General features: G+C 34.4%; 2 protein-coding genes across 3 annotated transcripts; one reads left to right on the top strand and one right to left on the bottom strand.

Annotated features, from left to right (window-relative positions):
* Positions 1 to 452: 452 nt before the first annotated feature.
* On the top strand, positions 453 to 20,721 carry LOC127098164 (pre-mRNA-processing protein 40A). Of its 2 annotated transcripts, XM_051036672.1 has the most exons (28): positions 453 to 620; positions 773 to 818; positions 3,194 to 3,523; positions 3,642 to 3,827; positions 6,298 to 6,365; positions 6,524 to 6,593; positions 7,371 to 7,423; positions 12,604 to 12,661; positions 12,745 to 13,103; positions 13,212 to 13,278; positions 13,674 to 13,772; positions 14,388 to 14,456; positions 14,535 to 14,612; positions 14,749 to 14,835; positions 14,906 to 14,940; positions 15,041 to 15,146; positions 16,311 to 16,391; positions 16,483 to 16,575; positions 16,750 to 16,803; positions 16,884 to 17,000; positions 17,081 to 17,179; positions 17,884 to 17,931; positions 18,024 to 18,116; positions 18,866 to 18,973; positions 19,074 to 19,138; positions 19,248 to 19,350; positions 19,895 to 20,206; positions 20,292 to 20,721. In XM_051036672.1, the coding sequence occupies exons 2-28, from the start codon at positions 783 to 785 to the stop codon at positions 20,424 to 20,426; spliced, it is 3,009 nt and encodes a 1,002-aa protein (XP_050892629.1). In that variant the 5' UTR covers positions 453 to 620; positions 773 to 782; the 3' UTR covers positions 20,427 to 20,721. The 2 variants fall into 2 exon arrangements, with proteins under 2 accessions (XP_050892629.1, XP_050892630.1); XM_051036673.1 differs by lacking the exons at positions 13,674 to 13,772; positions 14,388 to 14,456; positions 14,535 to 14,612; ... (2 more) ...; positions 15,041 to 15,146; positions 16,311 to 16,391.
* A 961-nt stretch (positions 20,722 to 21,682) lies between these two features.
* On the bottom strand, positions 21,683 to 23,480 carry LOC127097401 (uncharacterized). Its single transcript, XM_051035898.1, has 2 exons — positions 22,881 to 23,480; positions 21,683 to 22,775 (listed from the first exon to the last, which is right to left on the bottom strand). Exons 1-2 carry the CDS (start codon positions 23,248 to 23,250, stop codon positions 22,273 to 22,275), a joined length of 873 nt encoding a protein of 290 aa, XP_050891855.1. The 5' UTR covers positions 23,251 to 23,480; the 3' UTR covers positions 21,683 to 22,272.
* Between the last annotated feature and the right edge of the window lie 3,144 nt (positions 23,481 to 26,624).

The raw sequence follows: 26,624 nt of genomic DNA, 5'->3' as shown, positions 1-26,624 counted from the left end.
CTTTATGAGTTGTATGATTTAATGCTCATCACATAATATAGACCTTAATATTTATAAATAGTCATATTCTTCCGAGTAACCATAAAATTAACTTAACTTGCATTATTTTGACTGATTACAAAGATGCATATCCGTAAACCCTAAATAGAGATGCATCTCCAAATTAATAAATATTTAAAATGGATATTCCATATAGGGTTACATTGGTGTATTTTGAAATATTTCAAAGATGTATCTCTGAATTCATGTTTATAGAATATGTTGGTGTAACTCAATGAGATGCGTGAAGTGTATTTTGAAATATTTCAAAAATATATTTTTGAATCAATTGAAACGTTTTAATTTTAGAGAAGAATGCGTTCGAAGATGTATCTCCAGAATTTGAATGACATTTTAACTATTTTAAGAAATCCCCTTCGTTAATCCAAACAAAGCCTAACAAATAAAACCCTTTTGAAAAATAAATTAAAAATCAAAACCCTAAAAAAAAAAAACTCATCAGCTTCATCAAATCAAAACCCTGATTGCATCAGAAACAAAGCTTGGATTCGACTCGCTTCATTTCAACTCAAAACCTCGCCGGGAAACGCCGCGGACTTGGTCGTCGTCCGCCTCAAACAGTGTGAATCTCGTCCAACTCTTTATTTTTATTTTCTTTCAATTTTTCTACAATTCTCTGTTGCATCTTGTCGTCTCCGCCTCTGCAAAAGAGAATTGCGTCCGCATCGAGATTGTGTGCTAACTGATGGATGCATCTTGTTGTTCATTTCAGGGATTGTTATATGGCCAATAATTCTCAACAACCCTCCGGCATTCAGGTAACCGATTTCGTTTTCAATTGTTATAACTTAATTGATGCAATATTGCGTCTTTTTGATTCTGTAATAACTGTGGTAGTGTTTGTTAACACTAAATCTTGATTATATTCAGAATACGCCGTTATTTTAGTTGATGAACTAATAGTTTTTCTCAAAAGTGTTCCCTAAGATATAGATTTGAGTGTTAGCAGGGCAGTTGACGCCATCCGAACTTCTCAAAGTGAGGGAGAGACTTAATAAACAGATTGGAGAATAGTTTAGTTATTAACAAGATGGGTGATTTGAAGAGTAGTTTGGCGATTGTTCATAGGTTTCTATAATTTAGGGATCAATTTGGAGAGAGTGATAGATAGTTAAGGGACCAAATTGACGGGTGATTACTTATTTTCTGCTCACAACATATATTTTTTATTCTTCTATTCATCTTATGCGAGTCAATGCAGTCCTGTTTCTACTTAATCTGCTGAATGTGGTAGAAGTGTGGTGACACCATAACATGTTCTGCTCATTCATTTAACGATGCGGGGCATTTCTGTTGTTAGACATTCATTTCTGGTATATAATCCACTATGCCATGTGTATTTTGAATGACAATATTAGGATATGCGCTCAGTGATCTGATTTTTTATTTTATACTTTTCATTATAAGTTACTATTAATTGTTGGTTGCCAACCATACAATTTTTTTTTTTGTATATGATTCATATGCATTACCACTTCTCACTTGTTTTTGGAGTCCTTGTGCTGGCTTCTATCTTCCGAACATGCTTCATCATCAATCATACCATCTTTTTTCACGTTGTTCTTTTTTGGTGCTCTCTCACCCAGTTCAATCTGTGCAAGTGTTCCCTCACTGAACTTGTCTTATCTTCACTCATGCCAGTGTTCCCTCACTCCCGAAAGCCCTTCAATCTGTCTGTTTCTATTAGCTCTAGCCCTCAGCCTTTCTGCTGCCAAACCCTCCCCTTTTTCTTTATGAAACTGAGCAGTTGGACTTTCCTTGGGCTTCCATGTGATATATATCCTACAGTCTTTGTCATCTCTATAAATTATGGACCAACCATTTTTTTCCTGTTTCATAAACACTATCAAATAGAAATTTCATATTTTCAACATTTCGTGTTCTTAGATTTTACATTTTCAGCAGGATCTTATGATCCGTGTTACAATCACTCAACTTGTGACCTTTATCTTAGGATACCATAATCTTCTTTTGATCTTAGCCACACAATTAAAGTCTAACGGCTATTATTTATTCTTTTTGTTCTCACATAAACAAGCCATTCTTACATATGCCCCCTATATTCTAGTATATGTTATTTATTTATCTTTGGATTTGGACTAATCTATAAGCTACGCTGTCAATAACACGCTAGCGGAATAACGTAGCAGTGGTAGTGGTCCGCGAGCTGCTGTCAACAATAGAAGATGTGCGGCAGCTAATTGAGGCCCCAAACTGCTATCGCAGCCGTTATTGCGCCCCCGATTAGAATTTTGTGGATAAATTCCTCAAATTTATTTTTTTAAATTGTTTTTTGTATGGGTATAAATTTCAATTTGAACCCCTTGAATAGTAATTTTATGTTCTTGTTCACAAATAATCATTATGTTCTTCCTACTTTTACTTCAGTTTTGTTTTAATCTTCTTCTCCTCTGCTTAAGTTTTATCACTCTATACTTTATGTTTACTTTGTGTATTATGTATGATGATCTTTAGTTTTGTGTACTAGTCTATTTTTGAGTATTTATGTTTACTTTGTTCACGGGTTGTTAGTCTCTGCTATACCGCCTATCCCACTATCCACTGTACCGCCATAGCATTTTTAAGAGTCGGTGTTACGCAACGTATCCGAGATCAACAACATAGTCTATATGGCCTCTTTTGACTTGATTGTTGGGTCCTGAAAAGTTTGGTTCTCCCTTATTTACGCAAGTTATTTCATTTTTCCCGTTCATGTTTTTTATTACTTTTTCATAGGCAATTACGGCCTCATCTGACTCATGTAGCTAACTCTACTTAGTAGGAGAGTGCTTGGTGGCGGTTGCTGTTGTATGTGCAATTCCCTCTGCCCCTAATAATAAGCCTCCATTGCAAATTTTACTTTATTAAGAAAAGTTGTTAGTGTAGTTAATGCGTTTATTTTGCATGTGAGTAATACTAAATTCTCCTTTGTTTAGAGATATATTCAATATTAACTTTTCTTATTCAAAGATAAATTAGCAATATTAGTTAGGGTTTTGTTTGGGAAAAAATAATAATGCATTATTTAGGGACAAATTATTTTCTAATGGGGGGTTATAGTTAGAGATAGAGGGAGTATTGACTATTCTTTCACTTGAATATTTTGCAATCACTCACCTCTTTCTATCTGCAGTTTCGGCCAGTCATTCATGCGCAGCAAGGGCAACCATTTGTTCCAATGACATCACAGCAATTTGGACATGCTGTTCCTTCGTCTAATGTCGGAATGCCTGTTATTCAGGGTCAGCAATTGCAGTATTCTCAACAAATGCAACAGTTGCCTCCAAGACAAATTCAGCCCGGCCATCCTGTTTCTTCACCACAGGGTATACCTATGCCATATATTCAAACAAACAGGCCGTTGACATCTGTTCCACAACATGCACAGCAAGCTGTTCCCCACCTAAACAATCATATGCCTGGTTTGGCTGTTTCAGGAGCACCTCCTCAATCTTCATATACTGTACGGGTTGCCTTACTTTTTGAACTTTTTTCTCCTGCTGTCGATTACTAGATTTGTCTTTGAATTATGTTTTACCTATATATACCTTTGCTTTGACACATCATTTACAATTTTTCAGTTCACACCATCTTATGGCCAGCAGCAAGACAATGCTAATGCTTTGCCCCAATACCAGCATCCACCTCAAATGCTTGCATCTCCTGCTGGTCAACCTTGGCTGTCCTCAGTACCTCAGAGTGCTGCAGCGGTTACATCAGTACAGCAGGCTGGAGTTCAATCATCTGGTACTGCATCAAGTGATACTGTAAGTGTTGTTCCCATACTTTTGGTTAAGGCATGTTTATATTGTTTTAATTCATCTTTTTGAAGTTTACATTGAAAGAGCTCTTGTTTATACAAACTGTAAATACAAGTTTGTTTCCTATGAAGTAATGTGTCTTAAATGCCAGAGTTCCTTTTTCCCTCATTATTTTTAAATTGAAAAGGGTTTATGTGATGCAAAGGTGCCATTCAAGTTGAAGGGAATGTTTTAGCGGACTGCGGTAAGACATGCGATTTTGTACGGGACATAATGTTAAGCGGTTAAAAATCAACACGAGAATAAAGTAAGTGTAGTAGAGATGAAGATGTTGTGGTGAATGTATGTTAAGACTTGACATGATAGAATTAGAAATGAAAATATTAGAGAGTGTCGGGGTAGCGCTTATAGTGGAGAAGATGGTGGAAAATAGACTTAGGTGGTTTGAGCATGTAGAGAGAAGACCGGTAAATTATGTAGTGAGGGTAGACCAGATGGAGAGAAGGCAGACAATTAGAGGAAGGGGAAGACCTAGAAAGTCTATCAGAGAAATTATTAAGAAAGATCTTGAGATTAATGATTTGGATAGAAATATGGTCCTTGATAGAACATTATGGCGGAAGTTGATCAATGTAGCCGATCCCACTTAGTGGGATAAGGCTTAGTTGTTGTTGTTGTAGTATTTTTAAATTGTAATTGTTTGATCATGGAATGAATATATTCCAATAGAATGGCCAAGATGGTGATTCTGTTGTATCATTATGGTTAATTTGTTTTGCCTTTTCAGGTTAATTTCACAAAAATTGTTAGGAATTTTTTAATCAGCCCTCAGTTTATTGCTTTGCTTGATTTTTGAAGGTTAAGCAAATCTGCCAATTTGATCCATATTCAACGCCTAGGGTCTCTGGACTTCCCAAATATATAGTGGTATCCACGGTTGTCAAGGATCTTATCAGGAAACTCATGAATTGTGTGAATAGATCACAATCATAATACCTTGCCCTTATAAATTATATTTAAATATACATACATATCTCTAAAGTAGCATTTAATTTAACAAACAAAAATTTCAAGGAAGGTTTCTTATAACTCACAAGTCTGTGGTCAAAACTTAAGCTAATGATAGAAATTAGCTGCTCATAGTTTAAAGTCATTAAAGTTAAAACATTAAAAACAAAGAGACTACTTTGAGTTTTCGGATTATTTATTAACTAAGTTATTTATTAGTTAGGAAAACTCACTAATTAAATTAAAGGATTAATTATTAATTAGGAAAAAAAATAGAAAGACACCGAAAAAGAGACTGAGTTCACACTGCACAAACTAAAATTTGAGGGAGGGCTCCTGCAGGTCTGTGACTGAAGCATTATGAGTCAATTGGGAGGAAGAGTTTTAAATGTGTGAGATCGGAGGGTATTTGACGGAAACGAGATTGATTGGTCGGATATGTTAGAGTCAGTGGAGGACTAAATTTGGTGAAAAGAGAGTTACAGTTTGTGTGGATAGGGATAATTGCGTGAGTGTGAGAGTTTGAGTTTCATAGGTTGCGTAGCACAAATAGAGGGTCTGTCTTTTCCACAGATGTTGCATGAACAAGGGAATGGGAAGATAGGAAAAATTAGGGTTCACTTTGGCGAGGATTCCTGGGTTTTTTCAGAACCCCAGCTTCATTGCATGTTTCTGGCTTGAAAAAACATAGATCCATGTTTTCTGTGATGTTTCATGGTGATCTTATCATTATCCTACTTAGATGCGATCACTCCTTGACCTGGGATTGAACACAGTGAGGACAGAGAAACTTCTAGTATAATTGTGATTGAACCACTGTTGTGAGATGATGAACAGAAATTGACTGAGGATTGAGGTTGAGAAAATTGATTCACCTTGAAGGGGACAGTGACATGCAGCCGCAGGTCGCCCAACTCATCTTATTAGTGTTGTGGGTTCCCAACTAGTGAATGATTATCAATACCAATATAACGAGTTTTCTTAGTGACCCCACTAGAAAACAAGTATACAAGCAATTTTGACAAACTTGGTAGCATCAATTAGAGGTTATGTAAAGTTAATTTTGCTATTATTGTCTTTCCTTAGGGGTATGTGGAAGGATTATTTAGTTGTCATGCATATATCTTGGTAGAATGAAAGTGTAAAAGAATTGGTGACTTTGTTGTTAAGGTAATGATGTAGTTTGATGCAAATTCCTTAAGAGTAGCTATTTCAATCTTAATAGCTCATTAGTTTCATTTTTGCAATACTTCACATTATATGGGATTCAATGTGGATTAAAGCGAGGGTTGCCACTCTTTATAAACTTTTTTTCAGGCCTTATCTATTTTCAATGTGAGACTCGAGTTTTCTCCAATACAATGAATTAAATTTATTCAATTGTGATGATACAATTCTGTTTTATATTATCTTTTCTGAAATATTTGAGATTGAATAATTGTTGTTTTTTTGTTCTGACAAATTTTAGGCAGCTAATACCACTAACCCGAACTCTGCATCTGATTGGGCAGAGCATGCTGCTGGTGATGGGAGAAGGTATTGGTTAATATAATTATATCTTGTTTTCTTAGCAAAAACAAAATACCTTGTACGGTATTTCAATTTTTGTTGATGATTTGACAAACTACTGCTCTCATAATTTTGCATTATTTTGAGGCGTAATAATTTTTTTGTTCTTTACCGAACTGAGCCAGATACTACTACAACAAGACTACAAGGCAATCTAGTTGGGAAAAACCTTTGGAGTTGATGTCACCTCTTGAGGTGGGTTAAAATTTCATGTTGTCACTGTAATCGGATGTCATTTTTTTTATCTGTTGGACATGCTTTGAAAATTGTGTTCAATCCAACTGGTATCTAGTATGGATTTTGACCATTTCTACTATTTTTCCAATGATCATGAAAGGTTTACAATGTGGATATCCTTTTATTGTATGTACTTCCACTGATTTGTAGATATCATCGCAATTCAGGAGAAATTTTAACAACTGCTCTATATGGTCACTGTGAAGGCTGGGGTTGCACTTTCTCAAGTCAGGCAACAGTTTGCTTTTTATGTTTTTTGTTTATTTAAACCTAAAATGTGAGATTGGTGTATAACTTTGGTTCTGCAATGCCTTGATTGATGGCTGACTGCACCCTTCCATTACCCTTCCTCTAGTGATTTTGTAGGGTGATCTAATTAGGGTGGGTGGGTGTAAGATATAAGGTGTGCTGCTGTGCATTTCTCTATGCTTATTTTGTTCCTTTATTTTCATTTATCCATCTATTAGTTTCTTTTTTGCTTTGCCCCTCTTACAAATGCAGTGTTTACATATTTTTAATTATTTATGCGCAGGGATTTATAAATTATTGTTTGTTGTATCATTCTTATTAGTTTTGACTTTTGACAATATTATTGTATATCAATAGTTAGCTCTTTAGGTACATTATCTTCTTTCTTTTATTAGCTTGTTGTTACTTATTACTAATATAATAATCTTTCTTGAGTGGTTTACTTTTAGCATTTTCAAAACCTACTAATTCTACTGGATGTTACAGAGGGCTGATGCATCAACTGTCTGGAAAGAGTTCACTGCTTCAGATGGAAGAAAGTATGTTTTGTCTAGTTATTATATAATATTATTTACAAAATGTACCATATCTTTTTTTTGTACCCTTCCTATTAGAGTTATATCTTAGGATATGAAAAATCAGCACTATAGAATAATTAAGACCAGCCTTAATTTAATAGAATAAGAAAAGTTCAGCACTATAGAATAATTAAGGTCATCCTTAAATGTAGAGCTTGAATGATTCAACTCTTGAATGTTCAACTCCTCTTGTATAAATAGAGCATCATGCTCCATTCCAATAATATACATAAAAACAAACTGAATTAGTTTCTCTCTTTTCTCTTTTAGCTTTCTATCTCTTCTCTCTCATATCTCACTCTAATATGGTATCATAGAGCTTCGGTTCTATCCATGGCAGCGACTCCGGTAACTACAGCTCCGGCCACCGCAACATCTATGTCATTCCAACTCAAAATCACAGAAAAACTTGATGAGAAGAATTTCCTACTTTGGCGCCAACAAGTAGATCCTTTCGTTAACGCGAATAATCTTCAAAACTACCTTTACCTTCGTGACATACCGAATCAATATCTAACTGATGAAGATCGTGAAGCTGCTCGTGAGAATCCTGCGTATCGCACCTGGATTACGCAAGATCAGTGGCTTATGACGTGGCTTCAATCCACGCTTTCACCTTCGATTCTTTCACGTGTTCTTGGATGCGTTCATTCCTACGAGCTCTGGGAACGTATTCTTGCGCATTTTCAAAAGCTTACACGTGCGAAAGCAAGACAACTACGAGCGGAACTTAGATCTACAACACTTGAAGACAAATCTGTTGGTGATTACCTGGTTCGCATCAAAGTTCTTGTTGATGCGCTTGCTTCAGTCGGAGATCCAGTTCCAGATCAGCAGCACATTGATGTGATTCTTGAAGGTCTTCCTCAAGACTTTGCCTCTGTTATTTCAGTCATTGAAAGCAAGTTTGATTCAGTAGAACTTGAAGAAGTTGAAGCTCTTCTTCTTGCTCATGAGATGAGATTCAACAAGTATAAGAAACACTCTCAAATGGAGGTGGCTGCCACAGTGAATCTCACTCAAGCTAATTCTCAACCTGAAACTGATAACTCCAATAACAAGAACAGTGAACAAGCTGTGAATTCAACCTTTAATCCAACCTATTCAAGAGGAGGTCGTGCATCTGGCCGTGGTGGTGGACGCGGCCGTGGGAGAGGTAGGTTCAGCAACATTCAATGTCAAGTTTGCTTCAAATATGGTCACCTTGCTGCTAACTGCTATCACAGGTTCAATCAACAGTTTCAACCTAACATACCTGCTGATTTTCAAACAATGAACCTACAAAATTTCTACAATCCGTATCAACCAATTGGTGGACCTCAGTTTGCTCAGCCCATGGTTAACACTTGGTCACGCCCAAACTATCAACCAAGACTTGCTCCTCTCCCTGTTCCTCAATCACAGATCACTCCCAATGCTATGATTGCTAACACAGCTTCAGTTCCAAGCAGTGCCTGGTTCCCAGACTCAGGAGCTTCTTATCATGTTACCAATGCCTCTCAAAACATACAGCAGACCACACCTTTTGAAGGTCCTGATCAGATCTTCATTGGTAATGGTCAAGGTTTGCACATTCACTCTTCAGGATCTTCTTATTTTCCCTCTCATTCTAAACCCAACACTCCATTAGCTCTTCATAATTTACTGCTTGTTCCTTCTATTACAAAGAACCTGATAAGTGTCAGCAAATTCTGTCTTGATAATAAAGTTTTCTTTGAGTTTCATGCTGATATGTGTTATGTCAAATCTCAGGCTACCAATGAAATTCTGCTCCAAGGTCGTGTAGGAAGTGATGGCCTGTACCAATTTTCCCACCTTCAGCTTCTTAAGTCTCCTTCAACAAGTCAAGTCTCATGTCTCACCTTAGACTCTAATGCTCCTGTTTCAAGATCTGATTCCAGCACTAGTGATAAGGTTTCAGTTTCTAATCAAAATGTATCAGCTAATAACTCATATAATTCTCAACATACTTGGCATTTACGCCTTGGTCATCCAAATCCTAATACTATGAGACTTGTTTTAGCTCAATGTAATATTCCTTATTCTAATAAAGCTGAATCGGTCTTTTGTTCTGCCTGCTGTATGGGAAAGGCACATAGGCTGCACTCCCCTCAATCACAAACTCAATATCACTCTCCTCTTGAATTAATTTTCAGTGACCTATGGGGTCCTGCCCCAGTCAAATCCTCTCAAAACTTTACCTACTACATCACCTTTGTTGATGCATACACTAGATTTACTTGGATCTATTTGCTCAAAAATAAATCTGAAGCCTTAACTATCTTTAAACAATTCAAAGTCATGGCTGAATTACAATTTGGATTTCCTATTAAATCTGTCCAAACTGATTGGGGTGGTGAATTTCGCCCATTTACAAAATTTCTTTCTGATCTTGGCATTATTCATCGTCTAATTTGCCCTCACACTCATCACCAAAATGGTGTAGTGGAGAGGAAGCATAGACACATTGTTGATCTTGGTTTAACTCTCTTGAGTCATGCCTCTTTACCTCTCAAATTTTGGGATCATGCCTTTTTAACTGCTGTCTACCTAATAAATAGGTTACCAACCATGTCTCTCAATCAGCATATACCATATGCTGTCCTTTTCAATCAAAATCCTGATTATAAATTCCTCAAAGTCTTTGGGTGTGCTTGTTTTCCTCTCCTTCGCCCATACAACTCTCAGAAATTTGATTTTAGATCCCATGAATGCCTTTTTCTAGGGTACTCTACAGCTCACAAAGGTTACAAATGTCTCTCCCCAAGTGGTAGAATATTCATCTCTAAAGATGTTCTTTTCAATGAGTCCAAATTTCCTTACAATGATATTTTCTCTCCTAATGTTTCTCTCCCCTCATCAACCATTCCATCCTCTTCTTCATCTAAAGTAACCCTTAACACACAAGCTCTCCCTAATGTTTTTCCCGTTCCTACTGCTTCCACTACCTCACACTCCTCTTCTTCTTCTCAATTCAATTCCAGCCACACACCTACTGCCTCTGTGTCAGCCAACCCTATAACCCAAACAGCCAGCACTAATCCTACTCCTTCACCCTCTTCAAATGCCAACAATCAGCCCACTACTACCACTTCACCATCCTCCTCCTCTATTTCTACTCCTAGGGATCCTAACCTTCAACCTCTCCCCACCAATACTCATCCTATGACTACTAGAACTAAATCTGGTGTACCCTTACCTCGTCTAAATCCTTCCATTTTTCTTGTCAATTCTGAGCCTAAGAGTGTTAAAACTGCTCTCCAAGATCCTAAGTGGTTTGCTGCTATGCAAGATGAGTATGGTGCCTTGATAAGGAACAACACTTGGTCTTTGGTACCACTGCCTGCTAACAGGAAAGCAATAGGCTGCAAGTGGGTTTTTCGTGTAAAGGAAAATGCTGATGGGACAGTAAATAAGTACAAAGCTAGGCTTGTTGCTAAGGGGTTCCATCAAGTCCATGGATTTGACTTTAATGAAACTTTCTCCCCTGTTATTAAACCGGTCACAATTAGAATTATTTTGACTCTTGCTCTTACTTATAATTGGCCTCTACAGCAATTGGATATAAACAATGCCTTTTTGAATGGCATTCTTGAAGAGGAGGTCTATATGATGCAACCCCCTGGATTTACTGCCCCTAATTCATCTCTGGTTTGTCACTTGCACAAGGCCTTGTATGGCCTCAAACAGGCCCCAAGGCAATGGTTTGAAAGACTGAAAACCACTCTTTTATCCTTTGGATTTCTGAACAGCAAGTGTGATACTTCATTGTTCATCTACAAGCATCACAGTGCTGTCATTTATATGCTAGTTTATGTTGATGATATAATCATCACAGGAAACTCTCCTCCTCTCATCAAGCAAATTACTCAACAACTAAATCATGTGTTTTCTCTCAAACAACTTGGTGACTTGGATTATTTTCTGGGCCTTGAGGTGAAGAAACTGTCCAATGGTAATCTCCTTCTCACTCAATCTAAGTACCTAAGGGACTTGCTAATCAAAACTGATATGGAGAATTCCAATCCAGTTGCTACTCCTATGGCATCCACCACCAAACTCATCAAAACAGGGTCTACTGCCTTGTCTGATGCCTCTCACTACAGGTCCATTGTAGGGGCCCTGCAGTATGCAACAATTACACGCCCAGAAATCTGCTATGCTGTTAACAAAGTATGTCAGTTCATGGCACACCCCTTGGAGTCCCATTGGCTAGCTGTCAAGCGTATTCTACGCTACCTAAAAGGCACTATCACCTCGGGTTTATTGTTCACTCCTGCCTCCACTGTTCCGTTCTCTCTGCAGGCCTACTGTGATGCTGACTGGGCTGCTGACCCAGATGATAGAAGATCCACCTCTGGGTCAGCTGTGTACTTAGGCTCTAATTTGATCTCTTGGTGGTCTAAAAAGCAAACTGTTGTTGCTCGTTCTAGTGCCGAGGCAGAATATCGCAGCTTGGCGCACACCACAGCTGAAGTTTTATGGGTTCAAACTTTGCTAGCTGAACTAAAAATTCCCTTGACAACTCCAGCCATCTATTGTGACAACCAGAGCACAGTTGCTATGGCTCATAACCCTGTTCTTCATGCGAGAACAAAGCATATGGAAATTGATCTCTTTTTTGTAAGAGAAAAGGTCCTTAATAAGTCTCTCACTGTCTGCCACATTCCTGGTGTTGACCAGACGGCTGACATCCTCACCAAGCCTCTCTCAAGTTCAAGATTTATGGAGCTCAGCAGCAAGCTCAACCTGTCTGCCTCAAGTCAGCCTTTGCAGCCACCTTGAGCTTGTGGGGGAGTATTAGAGTTATATCTTAGGATATGAAAAATCAGCACTATAGAATAATTAAGACCAGCCTTAATTTAATAGAATAAGAAAAGTTCAGCACTATAGAATAATTAAGGTCATCCTTAAATGTAGAGCTTGAATGATTCAACTCTTGAATGTTCAACTCCTCTTGTATAAATAGAGCATCATGCTCCATTCCAATAATATACATAAAAACAAACTGAATTAGTTTCTCTCTTTTCTCTTTTAGCTTTCTATCTCTTCTCTCTCATATCTCACTCTAATACTTCCCATGTCATTAGTTTGTAATAGTTAAATTAACGGTTTTATGTTTTGGCTGTGACTTGCTGCAGGTATTACTTCAATAAGATTACTCAGCAATCAACATGGACAATACCAGAAGAACTCAAGGTTTATGGTTAATGATGATGTTTGTAATTGTTTTCCATTATTTGCCCGGCAATTTCTTACCTATTTGTAAAATTTCCATTCAGCTGGCTCGTGAGCAAGCACAGAAAACTATTAGCCAGGGAATGGTGTCAAATGCAAGTGATACATCCAATGCTGCTGCCTCCTCTGCTGCAACACCAACACCAGCTAATGCAGCTAATGCCAACACTTTGACATCTAATGGTCTTGCTTCAAGCCCATCTTCTATTACACCAATTATAGCCACTGATCATCAACGGTTGGTTTCTGGTTTGTCGGGTACCCCTGTTTCCAATTCGGTAGTTACTTCAAACACCACAGGAGTTGAACCAAGCACTGTTGTAACTGTGAGTACTGCACCCACAACAGTCACAGGAAGCTCAGGAATAGCAGCCAACTCACTTGATTCAAAAATTCCATCCATGTATAGATTTATGTTCCGCGAGTTCAATGTTTTCTTATAACTTCATTTCTCTCTTATGTCTGGTTGTTTTTCAACGCTAACTTATATATTGAAAATTTTGTTGTATAGTGCTGAAAATCAGGCAACTCATGATTCTACTTCTTCTGTCAATGGAGCTCCTCTTCAAGATGTGGAGGTATTTTCTTTCTATTATTTAGGATTATTGAAATTGTAATCACTCTAAAAGTATGGCCTGTTTGGAGATAGATACCTGCAGTATATATTAATCCTAGCATACAAATTCACACAAGCCTGTAAAAGCGAAGCTATTGATGAATAAAAAAAATGAATACTAGAATAAAATTCTATCGGTAGTATTTTAATCCATAATTCTCCACTTTTGCAACTTCTTTCGATCATATAACACTAGGAGAATCTTAAATTTTTTATCCAATCCAGAATCTTTTTAATTTATTTACGAATTAGTCAATTTTATTGAACGATATTATAGGCATATTTGAACCATGTAGCTGTGGATAAGGCCTTAATTGGTTGTTGTTTATAATTCAAATTACCTTGCAACTCTTGTAGGAAGCCAAAAGAGGATTTTCTGTAGTTGGACAAACTAATGCGACTCCTTCAGAGGAGAAAACCAACGATGGTGAAACTTTTGTATATGCAAATAAGCTGGTAAGGATTCTTTATGTCATGGATAATCTCCACTATTAAAAAACTTGGTCTATGAAGCACGGATTCCGACACGGACACCGGGACACAACACGGACATGGATACTCCGACACCGATAATGTAAAAATATAGGACACCAACACAGCTATATATGAGTTTATTTTTCCATCTATTATTTAAAGAGTTAAAAATATATTAATCAAAATTAACGTCTTTAATTGTTCATTGGTAACATTCCTTTAGTATATGTTTAACCTTTTTGATCCATGGGAAATTTGTTCAAAAAATGTGTGTTGAAATAAAGAATTTTTTATTTTTATTTTTATAAAACAATTGTATGAATTGTTAGGCACGTGTTGTATGAGTGTCATATGAGTGTCGGACATCGATTTAAAGAGTGTCGAATCAAAGAAAATAACTATATTTATGGAGGACACTTGTCTGACTTTTCTGACACTTGTTTGACTTTGCTGACACGTGTTGTACGAGTGTCATACAAGTGTCTGGACACCGCGACACACCTACTCCTAGAGGTGTCCGTGCTTCGTAGCTTGGTAGGTCTGTATGTTATCATTCTTCTCTATCATCTTTATCACCACTTTACATTACTCTTTCAGGAAGCAAAAAATGCATTTAAAGCGCTTCTGGAATCTGCGAATGTTCATTCTGATTGGACGTGGGAACAGGTAGATGACACACCTTCAGTTTTTCCACTCATTCTTTTGTGTTTCAAATGATAATTATTATTTTGAATTGTAATTCAGGCAATGAGAGAAATCATCAGTGATAAAAGATATAATGCCCTGAAAACACTTGGTGAGCGAAAACAAGCATTCAATGAGGTGAGAGTCAGGCCTCTTATGGGACTTTGCATATCTGACCTTACATAATACCCTTCAGTTTGCATCAAGTGAAACATTTCAGTCTCATACTATTTGACCGGGTTTTTGACATTGATCAATTTTATCATTCATTCAGTATTTGGGCCAAAGGAAGAAGCTAGAGGCTGAAGAGAGGCGCATAAAGCAGAAAAAGGCCCGTGAAGAATTCACAAAGATGTTAGAAGTATGTTGAACAAAATACATGATTAATTTGTGCCTTTACTAGTTACTCATTACAAACATTCTCTTTTCAGGAGTGCAAGGAGCTAAAATCGTCCACTAGATGGAGGTATAATTTTGCATGTCTGATGAATGATTTGTTTATTGTGTTCCCTTTAGACTGAACTGATCCGTCTTAACATTTCTAATTAACCATTTTCTGAAATCAGCAAAGCTATAAGTATGCTTGAAAATGATGAACGATTCAATGCCGTTGAAAGACCTAGAGACCGGGAAGATTTATTTGAAAGCTACATGGTGGAACTTGAGAGAAAGGTAATACTAATGTTACTATACTTTTACACATGAGCCTTTGTCAGCATGTCATGTCATTTAGGTCTGTTGTTGGTACCCAAGGAGGCACTGCATAAACATTTTTCAATTTGGGTATATATATATATATATATATATATATATATATATATATATATATATCCGTAGTCATCCGAGTTTTAAGTCTTAGAACTTGGAATACTCGATTTGCCAAACCTTTTAGTATTTGCATAAATAAAATCATGTCTTTTAGTCTCTTAAACAATACTTCCGCATTTACTTTCTCTTATTTACCATTATCTCCACGGTTATGTTTATTATTATTATTATTATTATTATTATTATTGTTATTATTATTATTATTAATTTTATTAACAAGAAATCCCAACTGTCCAACAAAAACGAAAGCAACTTGCTCTACTATATTTTAAGTCACAATATATAAGAATCATTCGTATAGCTAGATTAATCAGATAGCCCAGTCATAAGCCTTACTGGTAAAACAAAGTCCAAATATTGCCAAAATAAAAAAAGCAGTAAATCATAATGGCAAAAAGGGCAGCTTCTCTGATGTTATGCAGCTTAAATTTTCTATTTCCTTGTTGTTTGAGTTCAGATGGCACCTAGAGTAGCTTGATTGTCATTATTCTTTCAATTGTTGAGAAGTTGTCTAAAGTACTATAGCTCAATATCCAAAGTCAACCTCCCATTCAATCTATGGTGTCAGTTGGGGTGTGAGTCGACTGCAGGGAAAAAAGTCATACTACGTTTTTTGAGTTTAAGCTTACTGTTTGAAACTATTTTTACTGATTTGTGGAGGGCTGATGAGTCTGCCACTGATGTTTTAGGATTTCAGCGTCTTACCTAGTTAGTGTTTAATTCCGAGCATTCATCTATTACCCAAAATTCCTATGATGGCTGCTTATAAAGTTAATGACTGACCAGTGACTACTTGATCCGGTTTACTCTTTATTCCAAAGAGTGAATAACAGGGAAGCCTGGCACCGCATATTGGGGGTGGAAAATCCCTGTTTTGATTAAAACCATATAATGAGCATTGGCTGATTTAAATTCAAATTGCTCATTACATTTAAGTAGCTAAAATTTGCAATTAATAATGTGTCAACTTGTCTACTCTTACTATTATCCTTTCTGTGTGAACTTTAGGAAAAGGAAAATGCCGCAGAGGAACACCGGCGGAATTTAGCAGAATATAGGAAGTTTCTGGAATCCTGTGATTTTGTGAAGGTACATTTGAAAAAAATTGAAAAGGTGCACTTCTGTTGTAATTGTTGCCTTGTTCTTGAACCCTTTTTTTATTATTTCCATTTTGTTTTAGGTGAATAGTCATTGGCGAAAAATCCAAGATCGGCTAGAGGATGATGATAGACACTTACTACTTGAAAAAATTGACCGCTTGCTTGTTTACCAGGTATATATGTTCTTTTAGTTGTTCATTATTGGAAAATATTCAAGTCCAACATTGGCTAGAGATATGGCAATTCTCAACTTACAAGTTGATTTTGTGGGCTCGACCCGCTTGAGTTTTAACTAAAACCTAATAGTCATGTATGAGGAATCTATGCGCTGATATAAACTTTGGCAGGATTATATTCGTGACTTGGAGAAGGAGGAAGAGGAACAGAAAAGGATACAGAAGGTAGAGCATAAGTGTAGGACTATCAGTTGTTTTACAGGTCAAATTTTGTTTGTGTATTCGTTCTAATGGGTATGATATAGGAACGACTCCGTCGGGGTGAAAGGAAAAACCGTGATGCATTTCGCAAGTTGCTGGAAGAACATATTGCTGATGGAGTTCTTACTGCTAAAACACAATGGCGAGATTATTGCTTGAAGGTAGTAAAACATTTAGTTGGTCCCAATGAAAGCTGGCAAAACTTGGAAAGGAAACATTTTTTATGCTCTCTATTTTGTAGGTGAAAGAGTTGCCTCAATATCAAGCTGTTGCATCAAATACATCTGGTTCTACCCCGAGAGATTTATATGAGGATGTCTTTGAAGATCTTGAAAAGAAGGTTATCAAAATTCTGTTTCAAGTTTTTTCTTTAATGTTGTGAATGAGTTTGTTATACTTCCTCCGTTTCAAAATGAGTTTTTTTGTACATAGATTAAAATACAATAAAGTTGTCAAAAGACTACGCATTTACTAAATTAATCTTGTTAATATGTTGGAAGTAGTGTACACAGTAGTAATTAAAGGGCACAAATGGAAAAATAACAATCATATAACAATCATTTCTAAGTAAGAATGTCATTCATTTTGAAACAAATGTTATTTGCTAAAAAGACACTCGTTTTGAAACAGAGGGAGAACTAGGATGATCTTATTAGTTTATTACACTCTATGCAATTAAGTCACTCGTTTACTGTTTGGAAACAACCTTTCACCACAACCAAAAATGCTCTTTCTTTGGAGTGACATCTATGCAATTATGTCCTGATTTCTTCTGAGTCCTGATGAGTTGCTCAATGGTCAAACAGAATGAAAGCGATTCCGACAGTTTGTAATTAATGGTCACTGTTAGTTGCCTTGATTTTAACTTATTTAGAAGTTCAAGAAAACAAGACTACTGTTGTATTTTTCCTTTAGTGTCTTGATTTAGTATTGTTGATCAGGAGTAATATAGTGATTTGCTAGATATGTTTTACTAGATAATGATATAATGCGGTAGTATTAAAATGGCTGCTGATATCTATTTTTCACATGACTTGTTGATAGTATCATGAAGACAAGACACTCATAAAAGATACACTTAAGTCAGGCAAGGTAGGCATAAAAAAAACTTCCTTACGTTTTAATCTTTAGCTTATATTTAATGACAAACTCTGCTAACCCAGCTTCCTTTCCTATTCGAGTAGATCACAGTAGTTACCACATCAGTATATGAGGACTTCAAGTCTGCTGTATTAGAAGAAGCTGCTTGCCAAACGATATCAGAGATCAATTTGAAGGTAATAAATTTTGGTTGCAATCTGTCCATTTCGATTATTATTATTTTTTTTTGCTTTGAAAACATAAACTGTCCCAAAAAATAAATAAATCATTCTAGGCAAAAAATTACTATCTTGTTTATGTGTCATTTTATAATACAATGAAGTATTAATGTTATTTTTCTATTATACTTCTTACTATTTATTACTCTTTTTCTTAAGTCCTGTAATTTCTCTATCTCATCCCATTAATGAATATTTTTTAATTCTTGTAATTCTTTTAATTCCTTTACAAAATTAACTATCTTTCTTAATTCGTGTGTCATTTGCTAAAGTGACAAATTTTGATAGGGAGTACAAGGCAAAACAGTGCAGGGCAATTATTACTATTTGTCTTGATGTCTCTAATTAACTTTCTCAGCAACAAATAATTGAAATCTGCAATTTACTAAGCTCAAATGATATATATCAAGAAAGAAGAAGTGAGGAACAAGTGCATTTACTTTTGACTTCTGTTGGTTTATTTTACATACAATTGTTGATGCATTTTTACATGTTATTGATATAAACCCAAATCTATTGTAGAACATACAATCAATAGTTATTTTTTTTTGAGTTTGAAACTTCAATATGATAGTCATGTTCTCGTTCTATCAATTGTTGTCTGTGTGTCCTTATAATGTCATTGTCAGCCAGTTGGCTTATTTAATATTGCTTATTTCCTTGCAACATGGATTATCAGAAGTTGATACTTTGCTTTTCTTTTAAAGCTTTTATATGAAGAGTTATTAGAGAGAGCCAGGGAGAAGGAGGAGAAAGAAGCTAAGAAACGCCAACGCCTTGCTGACGACTTTACTAACCTGTTATATTCGCTCAAGGTAGATGAAGATTCGACCAATGATCTGATTCATCTTTCACAATATTTGGCTATATAGTTTGTTGCTAAGCATAATACAACATCATATCTTATTTTTGTAGGATATAACTACTACTTCAATATGGGAGGATTGCAAGCCCCTTTTTGAGGAGACACAAGAGTACAAGTATAATTATTACAATTTTTTTTTAAAAATGGAACAGTTGTAGGACGTTATGTCTCCATGATGGAAGAATTTCTGCTTGATGTTTTTTACCCTGCATTTCCTTTTATAGGTCAGTTGGGGATGAAAGCTACAGTAGAGAAATTTTTGAGGAATACATTGCGTACTTAAAGGAAAAAGTTAAAGAGAAGGAACGCAAGCGTGAAGAGGAAAAGGTGCATAAATCTGTTTGTTTTGGCTTTTGACTTCGTAACATCTATATATGTTTGATATGCTTGAATTTGCAATTTTTAAGTTTTATTGCAATATAACTATCTGGTTCAGACAGTGGGATGGATTAGTTGTTATTGTAAATGGCTGTATTTTTTTTATCTGATTTCTCTTCTTTGGACAATAAGAATCCAGTAGAGGTTGTGATAGGATACGTAGACACATAGGCATATTCAAAAGGTTGTAGAAGAAGTGAAATAAAAGAGTGAGGGGAAATTGAGAGGCGTTCAGAAATATTGTTAGAAAGTTTGTCAGCAGAGTTATCTTTGGTTAGGATCTTTTCTCTAGAATAGGAGTTTTTGAACTCTGAATTATCATTTCATTTTCCATATCCACAAATGTTGAGCTCTTGTGCTCATCTTTTCCATTGATAATATACAATTTCTTTACCTTGATTTGACGGCTCTATCCGGTTGTGTAGCGTGCATGATGACCTAGCAATATTTTTCTGCATTCGGTTTATCTTATTTGGGGAATAATGTTTTGCAGGCCAAGAAGGAGAAAGAAAGAGAAGAGAAAGAGAAACGTAAAGAGAAGGAGAAAAAAGAGAAGGAAAGAGATCGTGAGAAAGAGAAATCTAAGGAACGGCATAAGAAAGATGACACAGATAGTGATAATCCAGACATAAGTGACAGCCATGGTTATAGAGAGGAGAAGAAAAAAGAAAAGGACAAGGATAAGGAAAGAAAACATCGGAGAAGACATCAGAGTAGTTTAGAAGATGTGGATTCTGAAAAAGACGAGAAGGAAGAATCTAGAAAATCACGAAGACATGGAAGTGATCGAAAGAAATCTAGGAAGGTATGAATATTACCGCATCTTGCAAAATCCCGATTCTAAGTCTTACAATTTATAATATGTATCTGAAATGACTATGTTCTTGCAGCATGCAAACTCTCCTGAGTCAGACAATGAAACTCGGCATAAAAAACACAAGAGGGAGCACGGGGATGGTTCCAGAAGAACTGGATGGAATGAGGAACTTGAAGATGGGGAGCTCGGCGATGATGGAGAGGTTTAGCATTGCGTCCCTAACGTTTTTGTAGTGATGAATCTAATCTTTTTGCAATGATGAGATATATAACTTCATCTGCATGTTTTAGAGAATATTGATTTTCATTGTCCAACAACCTTGTTACTTTTCATCTCAGGAAACACCTGTCAATTTAGAATTATGTAAAAATGAAATGTTTTGGTTTCTGTTGTAGATTTATCAATTTTATGTACACTATTTATGTAGCAAGAGGACCGAGGACTACATATCTTCATATTATGTACACTTTTTACACAATATTTGTAGATTATGTTCTGACAAATGCTGAATCGGTGAACTGTTGCCATTTTAACAGAAAAACTTTTATGTTTGTTCATTTGTCCAAGGAGGAGTAACTTAGTGATGTGTTGAGACACCGAAAGAGTATTATGTAGGGCTCAACCTTGGTAAAAATCATTGTACTCCAAAATCATAAACACGGGCTATGTTCGTCACATTTTCATCAGACTCTTAACTTCTATAATTGCTCACCAGACCTGTGAATTTTATTTATTTAGTATTGATAATTGTTGTAGTAAAAGAAATGATTTATAATATATTGGTATAATGTTTTTTAATCCTGTGTTTCTTATTTATTTTGTTAAATTTTTTATATAACTTTTGTTTAATAAAATAAAATAGTTAAAATATAATATAGATATATTGTTAAGAAAAAGTAAAGGGTCTCTCAATACAAATATTTTACACTCTCAATCAATCATAAAATCACAAACATGTATTATGTCAAGTTACACATATATGATATTGCAGAATTATGGATGATGATAGAAAGTTAATTTATGATGGTATGTACTATCTTTAATTTTTTTAAAAAATATTAAGAAAAGAAAAAGATTGTTAAGAAAAAGTATAGGATCTCAATAAAAAATAGTAATATTTTATAATAAAAAAAATAGTTAGTACAAGGTCTCTCTCACTCTCTATATATATATATATATATATTAGGTTTAAAAAGTATTAAGAAAAGGAGAACAAATAGATTAAAATAAGTGGAATAAATTGATTTTTTTTACTATTTAGTAAGAGAAATATTAATTTTTACTAAGTAGTAAAAAAAATAGTTAAACAAAATTATTAATTCAACCTTGAATTATATAAAAATTAATTAACCTTGATTTATATAAATTAATTAATTTTGATAGAGACGTCAGAATTTCTTTCAATATAACAATTTTTTTTATATAAAATGTTGAATTTCTAATAATAATGTGCACAATACTAAATTGTCAATAAATTTGATTTTACAACTAAATTTTTAGAATATAATTTTTTTCAATACATGGGAGGATTTGAAAGGTCAAAAGACAAACTAGATTAAAAGAACATGGAGCAATTGATTCTCCAATAAGATCAACATTAATCACATGATAAACCTCTCAGGGGGCAATCCGATTGTTATAGTTAAATGCATCTCCCAATCTTGATTCAACATGTTTCTGATTTCCTGTAAAGGATCATTCATATCATAATGGAACTGTGCTTGATAACCTCTGCAAATTCTTTGACTTTCTGCTTCCTCTCATTTCTCCAGGTGGGTGGTGGCCCAAACATCCCTCCAATTCTTGTACAACTATAAAACAAACAACTCTATGTTATGTTGATGTGTCGTAACTGATTCTTCCTTGTCAGAACACTCTTCACATTATGCTTGTCCTGTACCTCTTTTTGAAACCCATTCATTGCTGATTAACTATCAGGCACAGATTTTCCAGATGAGTTTCATAGACTCAACCAACTCAATTATGTGCATAAGTATTTACATGAATACAGATAAAAAAATTAAAATTACAGAACTCAATCATAAAATTTGAAATTAAGGTGCTAAACTTCCAATCATTTCTAATACAATTTCAGTGTTGATAATATCCAAAATTGCATCACTAATCTCAAAGCTAATGTCCTTAACTTGTTCTTCAAACCTGCTCCATTCCACTATTGAATCCAAGTAATCAACATTCAATAATGCCATTAAACCATCTTCACTAAATTGTCTCCATTCTCTTGTTCCTTGACAACTGACCTTCTTAATCTCTATAGGCCCCATGGATTCTCTGCAAACTTGCTTTCTTATAGAAGCTTCTTTTGTTGGAACTGTTATTGTAATATCTTCAACGCAATCAAATAGAAGCTTCTTTATCTTATGTGATACCCTTTTGGATTTTAATACTTGGGAAACATGAGGCTTAGGAATATACTCATGCAACTGGTTAGTGCAATCTTCTTTCTTCATTGAGACACCAAGTATATTCAATATAGCAGTTGATAATAGTGACTCCTCTGTGATTTTCTTAGGCATTTTCTCAACATCCTCATTCACTGTTTCATAACAAAACACTAATGATTCCATGTTCAATCATAAAACCATGATGGATCTATGTTAATAAAAAGTTAATTATAGACTGAAATTAGAAAACTGCTTACACAAATGCTGATCTTTATGTGATGATATGGAAGCTCCTTCTTCATCAACATTTGAGCATGAATTCAACATAGTAGAGTTGGTACTAGCTGATGAAATTTGAACATTGCAACTTGCATGCTTTTTTCTTTGACCATTGTCCCTAAAAGTTTCTAGAGTATTCCCTTGGCTATGAAAAGCTAGCTTGTTAACTATAGATGCTAGAACTTTGGAAAATGGTAATAAAACTTTTTTCTTTCTCTTTTTGAGTGAATCTTCGTTAAAGCTGCTCCAACTTTTTGAGTACCCTTTTTCTAGAAGATATAGCTCTAGCATGAAAGGTTCTTGTTGCTCATTTAGAAATTCTCCTAGTCTTTTTTGGGGTGAAGCCATTTGAATTGAGGAAACTATGTTGAAGGGTTAGGAGTTCAAAATAAAAGATGATAGTTATAGGACAACACATTTGAAAGCACCATAAAGGATGTTTTGATAGTTTTTTTTTTAGAAGATCCTTCACACACGACTGCTGAGATTAATCTCTCAAATCGAGGAAGACTACAATAAACAACAAAGTTCTATATAAAAAAATTTAAAACGGTCGCGCATCCAGATCTGAGTTCGTCTTTATAGTTTATGACTTTATTTTTTTATAGATAAAAAATCATAAAATTTAATTCTGTTAAATCAACTCAGTTGATAGTTATGCAGTGATAAGAACTCTATTAAATTACTTGAAAAAAAATATAAAATTGTAAGATTGATAAAAACTCCCATCCTAAAATAAAAAATCAACATCTCAAAGTAACTTGTTTTATGAAGACAAAGTAACTTTTTTCTATTGTTTATGATTGTGGTAGTTTACCAAATAAGTGTAGTAGATGGTTAAATTGAAATAGATATTTGTATGATGCATAGCCAAAATTTAAACATTATTTTATAATGGCAACAAGATAGGAACTAAATTGATGTAACCATATAAGATGAAACACCAAATTAGGTATATTTATTTGAAAAATAATTTGTTCATGTGCGACTTGTGAGTTAGTTTAGATTTGGTTGTCAGCTAATTGTACAATTGTACAGTTTGGTTGTTGAATTTTATTTTAACTCTCTTCTTCAATAAATAATATGGACCCAACACATACCTCTCTATCTTTCCTATCTACTTTCAAATATTTCATTGTTTCGTCTAAGATTTTTACTTCAATAATCATGCAATCAAAATTAAATAAAATTTATTCCATTAAATCAGTTCGGTAGTTCGTTAGTAGTTGTAAAAAAAAAATATAAATATAGATGCACAAATTTGAATCCGTGATATTCTATTTATTCACCTTTAAAAAGTGAGTTTCAATCAATAAATTACCTAATAAAAATAAAATTAAACAAAACTTTTTACGTCTTTATGATTGACCCGAGCCAACATATACATATATGTAGGTCTAAGATAAATAATAAAATGTGGTCTTTCAAAAAATAAAATAAAAGTATAAATAATACGTATTATATTATATATTGCAGATGAACTCTATTAGAAAATGTGGTTGAGTCTAATTCAATTATACAAAACCGATTTGTAGGGTGAAGATTGCCTCTATTTATAAAGACATGTTCAAATCATATATTCTCCGATGTGAGACTCTTAACACACCATTCACGTTCAGAATTGGACATTTGAAGCGTGAAAATAAATGGTGGATGACTCGATAGCGGAAACCTAATAGTAGGTGGCCTATCAGATCTTAAACGAGACTCTTGATTCCATGTTAAGAAATGTGGTTGGACCTAACTCAATCATACAAAACTGACTTGTAGTGTGAAGATTATTCCATTTATAAAGACATGTTCAAACCATATATTGTCCGATATGTGGCTCTTAACTCAACAACCTTCTACTCATAAAGTTTCAGATTTGCGATTGGATTATATATATATATATATATATATATATATATATATATATATATATATATATATTTCATTATATTTCTATAAAATTTAATATAAAATTAGAGCCAATAATTATTTGATATCCTATGCTATAGGTCTCTTTGCCCATGAAGAGAACCGGCTCTACCTTAAAATTTTGCATGACATCTTTATTAACTAGTGAAGGTTTAATTCTATTTTTGTGTATTAACATCCCATGTGACCTTTTATGTTTTCAACAATAATATTAATATGTTAGAGTTAGAATACTAAATGTAAAAAAAGTGTTCCTATCATTGCTTTAATTTCAATTACGTGTGATATGGGTTTAGTTATTTATTACGAAAAATTTTAAAAATGAGGAGTGAACTTGTTTAGTTAAAAGTGGCACCTAGACAAAAGACAAAGCAAGTTTAAAGATAGATACATCCACTAATTTTGTATTATCTCCCTAATTATCTAACCCTAATCTTAGACCTTTATATCTCTACCATAATCTATCATTATTGTCACTTTTCTTTGTATAGTTCATCCACACTTGACAACACTTCAAGAGGTGTCATGAATCAAAATATCAAAGCTAGCACATTTTCTTGAAAGGTTATTTATGTTACATTTGTTGTAAGGTTTATTTTGAAAAAAAAGTGTAGAAAAAACATATTAATATCATGTCATCAATTAGGTTCCAAGTACAAGTACCATAGCCAGGGGGCTGAGCTAAGGGAGAGTTTTCGGGGCTGAGCTAAGGGAGACCCCTACCAAGTTTTTAATTTTTATTCAATTCCAATTTAATCAATACAATATAGTTTTACTTTCATCTATTTTCCAAAAGTTTTAACACATCATTCTCATAACTAGAAGTATTGGGGGGTCGAGGAAGCAAAAAATTTAAGGATGTCATAAAATTGTACGTATGAAGTTAATTTTAGTGGAACACTTATCACAACTCATGATACACTTTAGGACGGACAAATTTGAACGGTCCGATTGAAACCGATCGATCAATTATTTTTTTTGGGCAAATGAATTAGGTCGGATCGGATGTCAGATTAATAGAGTTATTTAATTTGAATAGTATATAATTGTTTCGGTCGAACTCGAATAATTATTTTGACTCGACGAAAACTGAAATCGATCGGAAATTAATTAATATTTATTTTTATTACTATATGGCTGTCACTCAAAAATACAAGACATCCATTATAAAATTTTGAGTATTGTTTAATTTATGATTTAAAGTATGATAATGATCAAATTGATGTCGAATGATAGATGAAATATTATCACGTAATAATAATTTTTTTAATAATAAAAAATAGTTCTTTAGACTATTCTAAATTAAAAAAAAAAAGTAAATGTGTGAATTTTATAAAAATAGTCATTTTTATAGGTTTATTCTAATAAATATCAATCCGACCCGATTTATCCATTAAACCGATTTAATAGAATCCAACGAAAATCAAAATTTTATATGTCGAAATTGGACACATAAAAATAAAACTCTAGTTTGCGTCGGATTTAAGTTTTGGGCTCGAAACCGATAAAAACTGACCGATTGTCCAACACTAGTTCACTCTACACATCTGAAAATCCAAAAATGCATTTATTTGAGTATGAAGATACATTTTTGGAAGTATCTAAAATCAAATCAATCCATGTATTTCAGTCAGCCACCCCATTTTAACAAAAATTCGATTCGAAAATACATCTCTGTATATTTTCAGGAGTGAATCTAGAGATGCATAACCGTAAAACCCCTTGTACTCATTTATGATGTTTTTATTCACTAAGATGGTTTATTTAACAACTCAGTGACGATTTCGGAGATGCATATCCGA

The sequence above is a fragment of the Lathyrus oleraceus genome, chromosome 6, assembly GCF_024323335.1.
Source record: "Lathyrus oleraceus cultivar Zhongwan6 chromosome 6, CAAS_Psat_ZW6_1.0, whole genome shotgun sequence".
In the NCBI taxonomy this organism is placed as follows: domain Eukaryota; kingdom Viridiplantae; phylum Streptophyta; class Magnoliopsida; order Fabales; family Fabaceae; genus Lathyrus; species Lathyrus oleraceus.
Note: the sequence above shows the minus strand (reverse complement) of the source record. Positions and strands in the feature narration are given on the sequence as shown.

Excerpts from the sequence above, each read along its gene's own strand:
- LOC127098164 (XM_051036672.1), top strand. The coding sequence starts at position 783 with ATGGCCAATAATTCTCAACAACCCTCCGGCATTCAG. Across the intron at positions 13,279-13,673 it reads CTCCTCTTCAAGATGTGGAG|GAAGCCAAAAGAGGATTTTC; the intron begins GTATTTTCTTTC and ends CAACTCTTGTAG. Across the intron at positions 16,804-16,883 it reads AACAGAAAAGGATACAGAAG|GAACGACTCCGTCGGGGTGA; the intron begins GTAGAGCATAAG and ends GGTATGATATAG.
- LOC127097401 (XM_051035898.1), bottom strand. The coding sequence starts at position 23,250 with ATGGCTTCACCCCAAAAAAGACTAGGAGAATTTCTAAATGAGCAACAA. Across the intron at positions 22,776-22,880 it reads ACATAAAGATCAGCATTTGT|TGAATGAGGATGTTGAGAAA; the intron begins GTAAGCAGTTTT and ends GTTATGAAACAG.